The 15,971-nt window shown below is 40.3% G+C and overlaps 2 protein-coding genes across 13 annotated transcripts in view; one reads left to right on the top strand and one right to left on the bottom strand.

The window, feature by feature from the left end:
* LOC101861683 overlaps positions 1-2,371 on the bottom strand; it is a 23,086-nt gene extending 20,715 nt beyond the window's left edge. For 7 of the 9 annotated variants that reach the window (XR_004859008.1, XR_004859007.1, XR_004859009.1 and 4 more), the window contains exons 1-2: positions 1,774-1,907; positions 946-1,060 (exon numbers count right to left, since the gene is read on the bottom strand). The gene's annotated coding sequence lies outside the window, so the exon portion shown is untranslated. Of the gene's footprint in view, positions 1-945; positions 1,061-1,773; positions 1,908-2,091; positions 2,283-2,316 lie in introns of those variants that run through there. The other 2 variants (XR_004859006.1, XM_035971898.1) reach the window with 2 other exon arrangements.
* LOC101862210 lies at positions 1,976-15,971 on the top strand. Of its 4 annotated transcripts, none has more exons than XM_013087000.2 (6): positions 1,976-2,127; positions 6,700-6,956; positions 10,854-10,892; positions 11,388-11,677; positions 13,297-13,361; positions 15,754-15,971. In XM_013087000.2, the coding sequence occupies exons 2-6, from the start codon at positions 6,714-6,716 to the stop codon at positions 15,900-15,902; spliced, it is 786 nt and encodes a 261-aa protein (XP_012942454.1). In that variant the 5' UTR covers positions 1,976-2,127; positions 6,700-6,713; the 3' UTR covers positions 15,903-15,971. The 4 variants fall into 4 exon arrangements, with proteins under 4 accessions (XP_012942454.1, XP_035827789.1, XP_035827787.1 ...); XM_035971896.1 differs by lacking the exon at positions 1,976-2,127 and adding an exon at positions 2,365-2,442; XM_035971894.1 differs by lacking the exon at positions 1,976-2,127 and adding an exon at positions 2,419-2,486 and having other exon boundaries at positions 15,754-15,969.

Here is a 15,971-nt window from a genome sequence, read left to right as displayed (position 1 = left end):
AAGTCCATTGCAGAAAGAGGAAACATTCCCCCCCAAGAAGCTGTGTTTTGGTACAACTCAACACCAAGGGCAGGTTTGGACCCAGCATCAGTGCCACAGAGAGCTGTCTACCGTTATGATTGGAGAAACCATATCGTTGTTAATGAAGAAGAAGACGGGCCTGGAAGATTTGAAGTTGGAGATGATGTTTGGGTTAAACCACCCCAGAGCAAATGTACGACTAAGTGGAATAGAGGTACGGTTACAGGAGTAAACTCGATCAACAATGTTGCTGTCGATGGTATGGCTCGTCACGTTCTCGATGTTAGAAGAGTGGTACGAGATGTAACTTCAGAGGAAGAGGATGATGAGGGAGGTGGCGGTGAACAGCAAACCTTGCAAACCCTGACGAGAAACGAAGGTGCAGGTGAACCCCCTCCCAGGCGGTATCCTGATCGAGTCAGGAAAACCCCCGGTTGGTTGGTGGACTATGAAACTCAGTAAATGAAGTAATCAAGTGTACAAAGTGTAGATAGCGTTGAACCATGTCCTGTTCGCACGTTGAAGAACTAAATTTTGTTTTGTTTGATCTTGAGATCACGGGGGCGTGTGGTTAGCTGTGTGATTCTCGGGAAAGTAGTCGAGTACGGTTGACATTGAAGAAACCAAGGACAGGCCGAGGCGTGAGCCACGGACTTTTGAAGACTGCGTGAGTAGCGGTCGAGGCGCAGCGCAGAGAGTTGCGACGAGTCAGTGCAAGTTGGATCGCTACATGAGGTGGGTGTGTGTAGTAAAACCGTATGCATGTATAGTTAAACTACAGTATACACTGTTAAAATGAAAATAGCTAGTTTCACAATGAGCCGATTCTTTAAAATTTAAAGAATACTAATTCAATCACTTTTTAAAATGAAAAACAACACAACAATACGGAAAGTTAACATAACAGGTCTATTCCCGACTTACAAGAGTGTGGGGGTGGTCTACAAAAGTAACACAATCAGTAGCGCGTATGATGTCCTCTTGCATTGATGACAGCCTGACATCGTCGCAGCTTGGAATCAATAAATCATTGCACTGCCTGTTGAGGGATGTTATTAATTTAATAAAAATAAATTCCACTCTTACTCTCTCAAGTTGAGGAAGTGTCTGGGGCTGGTGTTGTTGCATATTGCTCAACTCATCTCTGGTTTGTTTTGCCGTTTTGAAACAATTACATAGATACGACAGGCTTATAAAAAGATTTTCTCTTGTAATTTTCCCAACGTAATGTAATATTGCTAAGACAAGGTTAACGTTTTTTCTCTTTTTATTATGATTTCGTCAAGTTAAGAAACTTTAAAGATGCATAGAATGTTTAAATACACTGCAACTTACAGTTGGCTTTTAGTGCAAGTGCAAAGAAAACGAGAACTTAGGCTTAGGAACGAAGAATATGTGAATTTGGACAACATCGATCTTGTCCGATGTAATCTTTCAAACGTACTTAAGTACGGGTAGACAGCCAGGCTAGCCGTACAAGACTTAAGGACGGCTAGACTGTCAGGCTAGCCGTACTTAATATTGATGGCTGAAATTGTAAATGAAATTTTTAGTTTGCAATGCCTAAAGTATTTGTATTTCAGACAAAACCAAAAGGTGCCTTACTGACTTGCATGTATTTGAACCTGAACAATTACTAGATTAGATCTAGATCTAATGAGACCTGTGTACTTAACAGGCTTGAGTCGATAGGGCCAAACCTAGATCTAAGCACGGCTAGCCACTTCGTAATAAATAATGAATAATGCTTACATATCATCCACATTCACAGCTACGGTGATGCAGAGAGAGCTGGACACTGGGGACTGGGTCGTATCCTCAGTGTGTGTGTGTGTGTGTGTGTGTGTGTGTGTGTGAGAGTGTGTGTGTGTGTGTGTGTGTGTGTGTGCGTGCGTGTGCTACCGATGTCGCCTAACCAGCAGCTTCTGTCTCTGCACCATGGACATACAAAATTATGCACCCACCCTAGCCTCCGTCTAGATCTAGATCTAGATTCTAGATTCTAGATTTAGATCTAGAGAGTCTAGATCTATAAACTAATTAAATTACTCTATCAAAGTTTTGACTGACTTGACATCCAGGCACAGTCTAGGCTACTTCTTCCAGGTAAACATCGGACGTCGATCTCGCCTTTCCTTTCAAATTTCAACACTCAACAGACCTTGTTCTACGTAGATCTAGATTAGTAATTAATTTGTTCCGTTAAATCTAGATCTAGAATCTAGTCCTCTGTAAGATAGCCTAGGCTAGCAGAGATAGTGCTAGTATTATTATATTTTCGAAGTGTTTACAGACCCGTAAGTGCCGTAACCGGGAACAGAGTCACGAAGTATAGGCCTACAGTTTATAGATCTATAATATTGACGAGCAAAAACAAACTTCACTTCAGAAGAACAGTGACCTTCTACTTTCGGTTTCAAAGTAGGTACACTTATGATTTTGGAAGCCTATGATTTTATAAGAAGGTAAACACATCCTACTAAAATGAAAACCCGATCACCTGTAGTGCCTAGATCTAGATCTAGATTCTACATCTAGAATCTAGATCTAGATCTGGATCTTAGATCTAGACTTAGAAATCAAGATCTAATTTCCTCGTCTAGAATCTAATGCGATACAAGTAAGGTAGCCCGCCGAAGTAAGTGTTGTTGTCGTACACTTCCACTAAATTCTCTCATGATCTCTATTTTAATTTAATCTAAAATGACTACAACATCCTCATCTAGGCCCTAGGCCCTATATCTAGATCTAGAGATCAAGATCTAGATCTAATCTAAAATCTAGATCTAGAGATCTACTAAACATTTGTCCATCAAATTTAGCGACTGCCATGATGACATGGCTGATGGTGATCGGCATCCCCCCCCACCGTGTTACTCACTGACTTAGATCTACTTAACTACTTGTCAATCTTAGTTTCCTTATTCTCCTTAGTCTCTACCGCCCAAAAATCGTTTTATCTAGATCTAAATATATTGTAAAGCTAAGCAGCCCACCCACCCACACATATTGCAATTGTAACGTCTGCCTTCGATCTAAATGCCCCAGGGGGCTCTCGTGGCCTAGAGGTTAAGGTGTTGGCCTCTCATTCAAAGGTCCCGGGTTCGAATCCGGGTAGCGACCGAAAAATTTTCTTCTCTAAAATTGTCTCCTTTCACCTCCTTTCCTGCTCTCTAGCAATGTTCTGTTGTCTGCTTTCATTTCCACTTTCTGCCCCCACCCCCTCACCTCCTTTGCCCCCTCCTCTGGGCTCCTGACTCTTTCTGCAGCCTTTCTACTGCTACTCCTTGGCTCCTCCTTACTGCTGTCTTTCTGCCACACCCCTGATCTTCTGGTAGGAAAGATTTACACCTAGCCTTCTCGGACAAGGGCGAAAAATCTCGGAGGGCCCGTGTGCAAGTTGCGCACGTTAAAGATCCCTTGGTGGTCTAAAATCGATAAGAGTAGGCTTCGGCCGCCACCCGGGCAAAATTCAAAATTTCCTACCAACTGAAAATATAGGACTGTCCCGCGCGCTCATATGACCTATGCAGTTGCGAGCGCCGTAAAACACTTTACAAAAACAAAAAAACATAAATGCCCCAGACCCTTAATTGTTACCATGGTCAATCAAGCAGGACTTATGGTAGACAGTAGACCGCTTAGATAATTGCACATTGTGGTCGATGAAAGGGACTCAAGGTAAACCATATTGCCAACCCTCTGTGGAATTCCTCCCATTTTGTATACTTATATTATAATTATATTCAATTTGTCTGTAGGCGTGAACGTATTTGGCAGGCTACGTTCACGGCGCCCTGAATGCTGTTTGCAGGCGCTGTTGAGACTACGTTCACGGCACTCAAGCTTCGTTTAGACGGAGCGTCCACTGCCGGTTTAACCCTATCTCTGCTATGCTCTGGGGTCATTTTGTACCCCCGGGGTTGTATTCTTCACATTTTAAAATACTTGTAGTACGAAGATCTCTTTGAAACTTTTAGTATTTTTCAAAAAATGATTTTGACAGATTACTATGCAAAGCGCACGGATTGGATTAACGAGTAAATTTCCTCTTTGGAAAGTGATAGCGCAGAGTTCCCCACGTCATGTGGATACGATAGTAAAACACGACATACGGTACGGATAGGGTTTTATAAAAGTAGGCCGGTTTTAATCTGACGACAGTGATGTATTTTAAATATTTTGTCCTGCTTCAAACGTTCCATCCCATGAGATGAAGGAAAACGAAGTGATCCTTGACCGATCGATCTTTTGTCATTCGTCGTTTTCCCTTACACTGAGCTCTGGCCCAGAACTTGCCAGTGTAGGGGAAAACGATGAACTCTCAATTACGCAATAATGCATTAGGAGATATATATGATATACATTATGTCAAAAATGTATACACCTACCTAAAATGTTTCAATTGCCCTATCTCGTGTCGGCCTGTGATATTATACGAGTGTAAACAAATGTTCTAGCGCTCTCGAGTTGAAAGCGTGCAATTTTGTCTGCGGGCAGTATGTGTGTGAGAGAGAGAGAGAGAGAGAGAGAGAGAGAGAGAGAGAAAGAGAGAAGGAAAGAGACAGAAAGAGAGAGGGGGGGATGTTTGTTATTATAATAAAAATAATTGATTCCCGTCATTTTCTCTCTGCGTCAGTTCCCAGGCTGACCCGGTGCAATACAGTCATATTTTATGACCAGTCCCATCTTCCGAATCCCACCTTCTGTTTCCCATCTCTCACCTCTCGTTTCTCGTGTACCGTATCCAATTTTACATATCCAATATCCTGACATTAATTCTGTAAGGGCGCTTTGTTTTCCTTCATCTCATGGGATGGAACACTTGAAGCGGGCGAAAATATTAAATATACTTCACTGTCGTCACTGGCTAAAACCGGCTGACTTAAACCGGTAGTGGACGCTCCCCCTAAATAAACCTTTGTGGAGCGGTCAAAAATTCGAAGCGCAACTTATTCTCTAATATCTTTTTAATGGGTGAATCAATATCACTCATATTTTGCACAGCAGTTTGTATCAATTTGTCTTAACTAAATCATATTTGTCCACAACAATTGAGGCAAGATTAAAAAACTTTTCTTCTTTTTAAATAAAATACTACAAATCTCCTTCACGCGGAAAAAGGAATTGTTCACAGCACTTCCCACTTCTCACACATATTTTGTGTACGCATATATGGCTTACGTCACAGCTCAACAATGACATTTTTAGTGGCAAAACTAGTTAAAAAATTTATTTATAGTGAACACTTTTTTGCACTAAAAGTTCTCAAAACATGCGTTCAATAAAGATAATCTCGCGATTAGAAAAACAATGACGGACTTCCTTTTAAAAGCGATATTGTCCCAGCTGTTAACCTTTTAAAATCAGTAGACACCACCAGTAGAAATTCTCAACTAGCATCGCGCAAACAACAGCTGCGCTGTCAAAACTGAAGCCTATTTGGAAGGATAGAAACATCACGCTCAACTCGAAGATCACACTAGCTCTAATGTGCTCACTGGTCATCTCTATTATTTTTATACGCCTGCGAGTCATGGACACTGACAGCAGAATTGGAGAAAAGGATTCAGACAACAGAAATGGGATGTTACCGCAAACTCCTTGACATCTCATACAAAGACCACATTTCAAATGCTGAGGTACGGAACAGAATCACCAACGCAGTGGGGCAGCGTGAAGATCAACTGATCACAGTGAAGAGACAAAAATTAAAATATTATGGGCATGTCACAAGATCCACAGGACTTGCCGAAACAATCCTACAAGGAACCGTACTAGGAAAGAGAAAGAGAAGAAGGCAGAGAAGGAGATGGGAGGACAACATCGCAGAGAGGACAGGGAAGACGATGGGTGACAATCTGAGGAACGCAGAGGACATTTTAAAAAATGGCGAGTGCTGGGTTTCACCCCAACCACGAGATAGAAGAAGAAGAAGACACCACCCACTGGGATTTTTTTATTAGTATTTATTAAGGAATTTTCTAGAACAGAGCGAACAGGTGTTTACAAAAATATTTATCTGTTAAAACAAATTGATAAAAATCACAGTGCAAAAGCTGCAGAGTTTATCTTCGATAGTTAAGGAGAGATTTGGCAATAGGTTGCGCCCTGAATTTTTTTACCGCACTATAGTGTCGTGAACGTAGCCTCAACAGCGCCTGCAAACTGCATTTAGGCCGCCGTTCACGTAGCCTGCATTTCTCAGTCGTTCTGTGTATTTTATAAGAACAAAACATGTTATCCGGCCTGTTCTTGGCATTCTTTGAGGTATGGGGTTCACTTTGAAAATAATTTGGTAACCCCTGCCCTGCCTTACACCCTTGAGTCATTACATCCAGTAAGCAAGTCCCTTGGGGTGGTTTGAGGTGGGGGGGGGGGAGTCTCAGAGGTACACATGCTCTGCAACTGCTTGTTATGTGGGATTGTTTTGTAAACTAAGACAACAACACATTAAAATTAAACTGAGAAGCATGTACAACTGTCATCGAGGACTTGCTCTTGTCTTTAAACAATTGTTCCCCATCATTGACTAGTATATTATCACGACTTAGAAATGTAGGGAACAGTAATTGTATATCATGAAACTTGTATTTACTAAGTGAATCAGTTAATTTTTTATGATTACAATTCATAATTATTATAATTCATGTGTTTCACTGCTTTTTTCCTTTCCAGAATATTTAGTGATAATGAGTGGAATTCTCTCTTGGTTTCGAAAAGAAAACAAAGGTGTTGGTGAAACAGAAAATCCAAAGAGTGAATCTGACACTGATAATGTGTCACATAAAGGAAAAACAGAGCAAGTGCAAGCACCAACATCAACAGATTCCCTGCAAGATAGAGTGGGAGTAGATCTTGTTGTTGATTCACATGTTGCAGAATACTTCAAAGATTTCCCAGAGCCTTACAGAGAGAAGGCAATCCAACGATTTGTGAGTACTGTTCAGTCATACTCTTTCTCTTGTGACACTTTATTTTCTCATTTTTGTAAATAATTTGGTTTCCGGCCTACAGCACACACCTCATGTGATGAAAAAAGTGTGCTCTGGTCTAAATGTGCTTTACATGAATTTCGAAGGGGAGAAATGTAGAGTTAGTATTATGTCAAATTTCTTCAGTTGGTGTGAACCACCAGATGTGTGAGGTTTTCCTACGCTGAGTGATCACAGACATCGACAGTCATATATATATACAATCGAACCTGCCCTGACGGCCACCCCTATAAGACGGTCACCTGTACAAACGGACACTTTCCATTTTTACCCCCTTGCGTTTTTTCTATATAATTTAACTGTGTGAAACGGGCACCTGTGCCACGCGGCCACGGCCACCATATTTCAACTTCAACAGACAACCCCTATCACACTAAGCAATAACACCTGTCTTAGATGGTCACCCTAGTGACTCCATTACGCTTTGTCATAAATCAAGCATTGGCCCCTGGTGTTGTGGGCGAGCCGTCTTAATCTAAAAACCTGTCGTTGTTAGGTAGTCCCTCCAACTGATCATGTTGCGTAGGCTCCTCCCACTGTTGACCGATAGGTAACAAAATGAATTTTCAGCTGCTGGGGAGGGAAGCGTGTGATCCCTTATAATATAACCCATATGCCCCGTCCAGAACCCATGCACAAATCGTAAGTGAGATGAGTGATCACTGTTTACTAGTGTTTACCCAGTCTGTAACAAAGTAACAATGGACGTCAGCATGAACTTGTGACAGAAGCGTCGCTCTTCGTGTGGTGGCGACCCATGTGTTTGTTTTACCATAGCACTTGATCCCCCTTGTCTGACACATTTCGTTTTATTGTCACCCGGGGATAAAAGCAGCAGCAAAAGAAAAAAAAAACCCAGCGAAAATAACAACAACAACAATGCAACTACCTTCGGTTGGGACCTCAGAAAGGAAGGGTTTGCTTTCTCAGAAAGGAATAGTTTGTTTTCTTCATCTTGATCAATCCTGCCTAAGACGGCCACCTGTCTTATACGGCCACTTTTCTCCTTGACTATGGGTGGCCATCTTACACAGGTTCGACTGTATATAAGCAAAATGAGTTATTTTATTGCTGATCTGTTGCTGATACAGTGCACAAATGTTTATGCTATTGCATGCAGTTTTCCATCGGGAATGTGCACTTAAAATAACAAACAGATAAAAAAAATTCAGTTTGCTGTGCTAGCATGCTAAAGGCTCTTTGTACTTTTAGACCTATCATGTACTAATGTATACAGTGGAATCCTGTTATAACGAGAGGGAGGGGACCGGTGCAAAATGTCCGTTATAGTAGGATTCTCGCTATAAAAAATCCAGTAATATTAAATTCAAGGGAAACTGTAAAGTAGGCCTAGTCTATGAGTTTGGTGTTCTGTTTATTTCTTTTTGCTATCTCCCCGGATGATGATTTTGTTTCAACATTACCTCAAGGTCTTACTTGATCAAAAATCTAATCAGGTTCCTTTCTCTAGCGCTAGCGGTATTGACTGACAGCTCGGGGTTGGCGATCAGAAAGAAAGGGCTCTAGGCTAACTCGCCCACTGTGTTTTCCCCCACCCCACCCCACCCTGTGGTGCACTCTGTCTGCTTGCGCACGTCACATATTCGCTCCATCCATCACATTGCTGTGACCTCTAAATCTCCGCATCGGAGAAGTGAGAGGCATGGCAGGCCTTGATTATCTAAACTAGGCTTACGCTGGCCTATCACGTGATACGCTCTGCCTGTCTGCGCATGCCACACCCTCCCTACTCAGTCGCTCTGGCCTTCATTGTTGACACTCGTGGGCTCTCCCATTCTTTGTTTCGCTAGATCACCACCAAGTTTCTCAACTTGCGAGGTTTTACATAATGTATAACTGGCCTATGCACTGTGCCCAGCAGCAGCAATATTCCGCTATAACCGACTCGCATGTTTGTTTGATTGCACTATAGCAGTATTTTTATAAGCAGTGTTTTATTTACAAAGGTAAAGAAGAGAAGAAAACAAGGTTTTTGAATAGTGTCTTTATAACAGACTTCTCGCTGTTTCCGGACTCGTTATAAGTGGACTCCACTGTATAAAGCACTATCTTCCCTTCGTCACCAGTTCACCAAAAAATATTCTCTCACACATGTGTGAAATTCTCTTGTAAAAAAAAAATGGACGTGTCACTCCACCCTCTGTATGGATAAAGAAATATATTCACTATGACATGAAAGTATTGAAAAGGGTTTTCTGGGGAATGACTTAAAAGCACAATGGATTTGTATCCATTCCTTTGATTTGATATTGAACTGAATTAAGCGTTGGGGGATAATTGTCTATATTTTTTTGTGAACAAATACAAATTATCATTCAAGCACTTCATCTTTGTAGGAAGGTTATTTTCCAAAGCCATTTTTCACTGTAGAACTGTCCACTATAAATAAAGACATTTTTTCTTCCTTTTGATTTTTAGGTTTGACTGCTGAAATAGTTTCCACGACATGGACACAAAAAGATTACAATATGACAAAAATCACTTACTTTAAGACAACTCTTGCAAAAAAATACTTGGCTCTTTTGGGGATTTTCTGTTTGTCTGATGTGTCAAAGATTTCATGTGAACACCATCACTTGTGTTATTTATTTGCGTGTATTTGAGAATTTTGCTTTTTGATAAGCTGGGAGATATTAACTGACAACAGTCAAAATTTTTTAAGATGGTCTCTCATTGTTGAGGAAAAAAGTGATTGTCCGAGACAGGGGGCGTTTTGGACCGTGTCATTATATAGTATTAAAAAAAACAAAGGTGGGAAGTGGTCTTTTGTACATGTGTTTGTCTGGGACAGGTGACCATTAGAGCAGGTTTGACTGTATTTGAAACTGTACTTGTTGTTGTTGTTAGCGATCCAGTAGCATCTGAGCGTTAACTCTTCTGCATGATGCCATTCGGTAATAGTTGCATGTTTGTTCTAACTGTTGTCTTGAGGAGTAGAGGCAATTAGATGTGTGGGGTAGCTTGGCAAGAAAACATCCCCTTAAATCAGTTAGTTTTCTACAGAAAAATAGATGATGTTCCACTGTCTCTGAGGGGTAGTCACATAGTGGGCAGGCAGCAGACTGCTTTACTCCTATTCGGTTGAGATGTTGGTTGAGGGGTAGCCTACATGTTGTGTTCTAAGTTGGAAGATTATGGATTGATCTCCCCTCCTCAACTCATTGATTGGATCTTTGACCAGTGGTCTGTACTTATTGCTTCCATTCTGCAACTGAATTTGGGAGCTACTGCAGTTGAAACCATATATAACGGGCCCTGTAATAACAGGGATCTGATAATAACAGGGGCTTTTTAAATCCCCGTTTTTTTCATAGACCTACTCTTTGTCTCTTTTAAAAGTTATGGGCAATAACAGGGCCTCATCGGAGCCCAATCGGTTATAGCAGGGACAAAGGCTGGTTAACAATGTGTAAAAAGTAAGAGAGACAGAGAGAGAGAGAGAGAGAGAGAGAGAGAAACGTAGTGATGGAGCAAGCCCACGCAAACCACGCCACTGCAAGCACACACAGCCGGTGAAGCGAGAGAGGGCTGCGATGTGCTGCAGACTTCGATCTAGTCCTAAGCTTAGCTAAACGCATGCGGAATGTGTCATGCGCAGGCCATGGGATACTTCCCATGAATAAATACAGCTTGATTAGTCCACAATACCAACTTCCCTTGCATTTCTGATTTAACAGGGATCTGATATAACATTAACAGGATTTTTTCTCTGGTCCCACCATCCCTGTTACATCAGGTTTCCACTGTATTACAATGCTGATTCTTTGTGATTCAAATATTTTCCCTTAACTATGTGTTACTATCAAATGTTTCCAGAGCAAGCGAGAAGGACTTTTCAGATGGGAAATATTCAGGGTGAGTGACCAGTTTGAAGAAGTGTAAACATTCTTTATGTTTTCTGAAAATACATGTTTTTTTAGATAAATGAATGTCTGTCTGATTTTGCGCTGTAGAAAATTTGCAAGACTATTAGACAGAAACAGAGTACAACAGAAAAAGAGAAGGCTATTATTGCATTGGTACATGTATTTACAACAAAGAAAAAAGTGCTTATAACTTACAGTTTTATGTTTTGTCATACTGAAAAGATGAGGTGTTTGACCTCTGTATTTTCATTAAACTAGAAGTTGAATGCATTCATTGAGACAATGTTGAGTGTTTACTGTACTGGTACAGCAAAAGGGCAAGATCAAGTGTCTTGGATTGTCTCACATTTTCAACCACATCAAAGTTCCACACACTGGAACTTATTATGTCAATTGTTACCTGTCGTACTGTCAGTAACTGAATGATTATTAACCCTTTGTTCTTTCTTCTTTCATTTACAATATATCTGTTTCATGCCCACAGAGAGCGGCAATGGAAAGAGAAATGGAATCTGCCAGGCGTGGTGTTTTCTTGGAGGACCGTCGAGAATGGTTGCAGCAGAGAGAGGAACTGGAACAGAAGCATGTAGAAAAACTTACCATGGAAGCAAGTCAGGTGCGAGACGAAAAAGATATACCAGCTTGGGAAAAATTTGTTCTTCAGTATGTCCCTTTACAAGATGATGAGACGATGGGATGGAAGCTTATTACAGTTGTTAATTTCTCACTTCTTGGTGCCGCACTCATGTGGCAAGGGTTCAAATTTCGAAGAAGGTAAGCATAGTTCAAGTGAGCTCTCTATGAGTATCTTTATTAAGGAAATAGGTTTAATTGTGGTCGCTATTTGTGCCACATGAAGTGTAGCCTATTTATGTTTGGAGTGAACTCCACTTCCGCTCATTGAAAATGTAAGCCTACAGTTTCTATCATTGCAGGTCGGAGTTGACATGTATGCTGTGGTGGACATTTTAAAATTAAGCAGGCCTACCAATTATGTAAGCTGTTACTCATCCTACCAATAAAGATGTATAACTTGAGCTTGGGGGAATGGGGATGTTGAAATTATAGACGCTGATATGTGAGGCATTGTAGTGAAATCAGATGCTCGTCAAAATAATTAAATCGATAAAACAGGCATTTTTCTGCCAGTTTGGCCATTTTAATCAAATTTTTTTTTTTGACTCAACACCTTGTAAGTCCATATAAAAACATATTTTCATGTGATGTTTTACTGAAAAACGTTGATTAAAGCCACAAAATACGACATTTTTCAGTTTTCAAGGACTCTGAAGCTATTGAAATTACAAAACTTTGGCAACCATTTTCTCGCTAATTTTACCACTGAAACCAGGCGACCCCCACCTCCTTCAATGGCAAGCATCTTGATTTCTATTCAAGAAAGATGGTAATTTTTTTTTATTGACAGCAAGGCAAGGAATAAGCTTTCCAATGATACCAATAACTCTACATGCCCATAAATTGACGAGCGCCTGATTCCACCGCTTCGTGACACATATTTCTCCCGTCTTGTCTTCTCGAAGTGTCAATACGTAGTGTTTGTGCTTGTTATTTTGCCTTTTACTTACTTTATTATTGTGTTGTTGTTGTTTTTTTAAAGAAACTCTGCAAAAGAAGATATTAATTCTTAGTTTAGGGTTATGCTGATCTTTGTTTTATTTTCCTGAGAATTGAACCTTGAACCTTTTGTCTAGGATGAGTTTTAAATTCAAATACTGATCAGATCTATATATATATATATATATAGATTTCAGCTTTTCATGGGCATCCTAGTTTCTGAATTTTGTGAACAAACTGCAGAATGTTTTACTTCACTTCCCAGCCCCAATAGTACCTCTGCTTGCAGTTTATATTATACAAATAATTATCACACCTGCTTCAATGGTTGCACGTTTGTAGGAACCTTATATGTGAGGCAGCGTAGTTAAATTAGGCACTCGTCATAATTGTGAAATCAAAGAAATCAGCTTTTTTTTTGGCCGATTGGCAATTTTTTTTAAATTTCCTTTTTTTGGCTAACACCTGTTATGTCCATTTAAAAACACATGTTTGTGTGGATTATACTGAAGAACAATGAGTAAAGCCTCAAAACATGTAAATTTTCAGTTCCCAAGGACTCTCAGGCTGTGGAAGTTACCAAACTTTGGCGGCCATTTTCTCGCTAATTTTATCTCTGAAACTAGGCGACCTGACCTCCTTCAATCGCAAATATTTCGACTATTATGTAACATATATCTGGATATTTTTTTTCACCCAAAGGCAGGCAAATGAACAGGCTTTAAGATGATACCAATAACCCTATATGCCCAAAATTTGACGAGCGCCTGATTTCACCACGTCGTGACACATATTGTTTTGTTCTTTGTCTTATGCAGCAATCCCCATTTGGAGAGATGGCGAATCTACATGCAGCTGTCTGGCTCTGCTGGCCTATGCTGTTGTAAGTCTAATTGTTATATAATGGGCCTATCATATCTGTACTTTTATTCGTATTGCTTCCTGTTGTGCATAGCATAAGAAAACATGAAAATCAGCAGTCCTTCCTTAGAATAAAACATCAGCCTTTTGATGCAAGCTATATGCTTTCACTGTTGAGTTCATTAAATGTTGTTTTTTTTAAATAATTTTGTCAGTGATTTCCACCAGTAGGTAAGTTGTAAGCAAAATTAAAGGCTATGGACTGAATTGGCAGTCAGTACATCCTCTTTATGAAATAATAAATGTTACCCCAAATTTTAGTTCCTTCAGTCACTAAATAACACCTAAATCTTTTTTTAATTGTTCATGTTGTGACATCATTTATCTTTTTCCTGTTTCAATGGTAACTTGGTTGAGAAAAAAAAAAGATTCACAGTCACAATTTATTGCGTTTTGGCATCTGGGCAGTAATGAGTACAGTCTGTGCCGGCTTTAAGCACGTTTCGGACTCAAGCACGCTAAACGGCTCTTACCAAATTTTTGCTATATAAATTACACACCTTTAAGCACTGTAACTTCGGCTTCAAGCACGCTTCATTTACAAGACAGTCAATATTTTCATGATGACCCATCGAAGTTCGAACACAGTCTACACCGCAGCAGTAGAGTGTGTCAAGAGAAACACAAAGAACACAAGTGATGGACACACACACTCACACGGGCGGAGAGGAAGGCAGATGCACACAGCCGTACGCGCAGACATAGGATCTAGCCTAGGCCTAGGGCAAAGCTACTCAGGACCAAAAAAAATACAAAGAAAGTCGGGAGACTAGAAAGGGAGGCTGGCTGCGATTTCACCTTTGTTGACCCTCGCTATCCATTAATCCTGATTGTGTATCACGCGCGAGGTGGGATGAAGGCGGTGGTATGAGTGGCACAGCGGGCAGTGGTACGCACAGGCAGTGTGTAGGCCTAGTGTGCTGTATCGTGACTGGCCGTCTAAATTAAGTTTTCATTTCCCATTCGACCACAAAACAAAAACAAACAAGCGAACAAAAACTACCATGGCGGGTGTCTAAATAACAGTGCACACTTTTGCGGGACCGCTATAGGCCTACTTACAAACAAAGAGAAATAGCAGGGGAAATTTTCTACTTGAAAATCTCTGGATTATGTCTACTTCGCACTCAAGCATGCTTCGGCTTTAAGCTCGCTTAAGCTTTCTCCCGACGACCGTGCTTATAGCCGGCATGGACTGTAATTAACATGAAAACTGTGCTGGAATATTAAGGTTTACCACTTTTTTTTAAATTGGCGGGTAGATCACATTCAATGATTAGTCCTTCAATGAATACTCGGTTGATGGCTCATAAAGCCCCTATGTGGGCAAGTAAAATCTAGTTGTAGTGAATGCAAAAAGAAAAAGTGTTTGCACATGCAGGGAAGGATCTAATATTCTCTCACGCTATATTTCTTTACTTATAATTTAAGGGGTTTTCATGTATTGAATATGTGCTTTTGCTTCCCTTTTTTAAACTTCTAATGAGCATTTGATTTAGTGGCTGAAATAAATTGGTACAAAGTGATAATATTTATTTGTCATTGTGGTGAAATCATGCTCTCATCGAAATTGTCAAATTGAAGAAACCCAACATTTTTCCAACCGATAGGCAATTTTTATAATCGATTTTTTAAAGTTTCTGTGTGGATTCTATTGAAAAACATTGATCAAAGCACAAAAAATATAAATTTGCTGTTTTCTAAGGAATCCCAAGCTTTGGAAGTCACCAAACTGAGGCGGCCATTTCTTGCTTATTGTACATCTGACACAAGGCAACAACTCCCAACTCCTTCAATCACAAATATCTCAACTTCCATTCAAGTTCAAGACATGGTATTTTATCACGAAAAACAAGACAACTTAACATTCTTTAAGATGATACCAAAAAACTCCACGTCCTCAAAAATTGATGAGAGTCTGAAAACACATACTGTTTATTGTGGCATCGGTGGCCTAGTGGTTAGGCTACCCAACTCGTAATCATAAGGTTGCGGGTTCAGTGGTTCGGGCCGCGGGACCGACGTTGTGTCCTTGGGAAAGGCACTTTACACGAATTTTCTTCACTTCACCCAGGTGGGAATGGCTACCCGGCCATAGACAGCGAAAGATCTTGTCAATATGTTAGTGTTTCAGCGCCTAATAATGACCGCTTGCACTGTATGCTTCCCAGGAAGTTGAGGTTGTTTCAGAATGCTCTCAGGTCTGCTGGGGTAATAGCATAGATTGTGAAGCGCATAGATCTTGCTGTTGAGCGGGGATTTGCGATAAATATACAAATGCTATCTATTATTATTATATTGTTTCATAATTATGAGATGCTATTGGTCATCTCTCATTTCTCTTTTCTTTACAGTATGTCAAGTTGGAGCAGTCTACCGTCTCATGGACTGGGGCATCTTTGACAGATCTATTGACAAAAGAGATGCTGTGACTAGAGTCTTTGATGATGCGAAAGATGATGCAGAAAATTTGTTGAACCTGTTCAGAGGGAAAGGCTCATGATGATTGTAATCTGTTTCATGTTTTGTGTGCAGTATTTTATTGTTAATAAATGGTTTTAAAAAGTAACAA

The sequence above is a fragment of the Aplysia californica genome, unplaced genomic scaffold (genome assembly GCF_000002075.1).
Source record: "Aplysia californica isolate F4 #8 unplaced genomic scaffold, AplCal3.0 scaffold00532, whole genome shotgun sequence".
NCBI classification, from domain to species: domain Eukaryota; kingdom Metazoa; phylum Mollusca; class Gastropoda; order Aplysiida; family Aplysiidae; genus Aplysia; species Aplysia californica.
This window is presented reverse-complemented; position numbering and strand designations above follow the sequence as displayed.

Coding starts and splice junctions, on each gene's coding strand:
- LOC101862210 (XM_013087000.2), top strand. CDS start 6,714: ATGAGTGGAATTCTCTCTTGGTTTCGAAAAGAAAACAAAGGTGTTGGT. Junction 10,893..11,387: donor TCAGATGGGAAATATTCAGG/GTGAGTGACCAG, acceptor TCATGCCCACAG/AGAGCGGCAATGGAAAGAGA. Junction 13,362..15,753: donor CTCTGCTGGCCTATGCTGTT/GTAAGTCTAATT, acceptor TTTTCTTTACAG/TATGTCAAGTTGGAGCAGTC.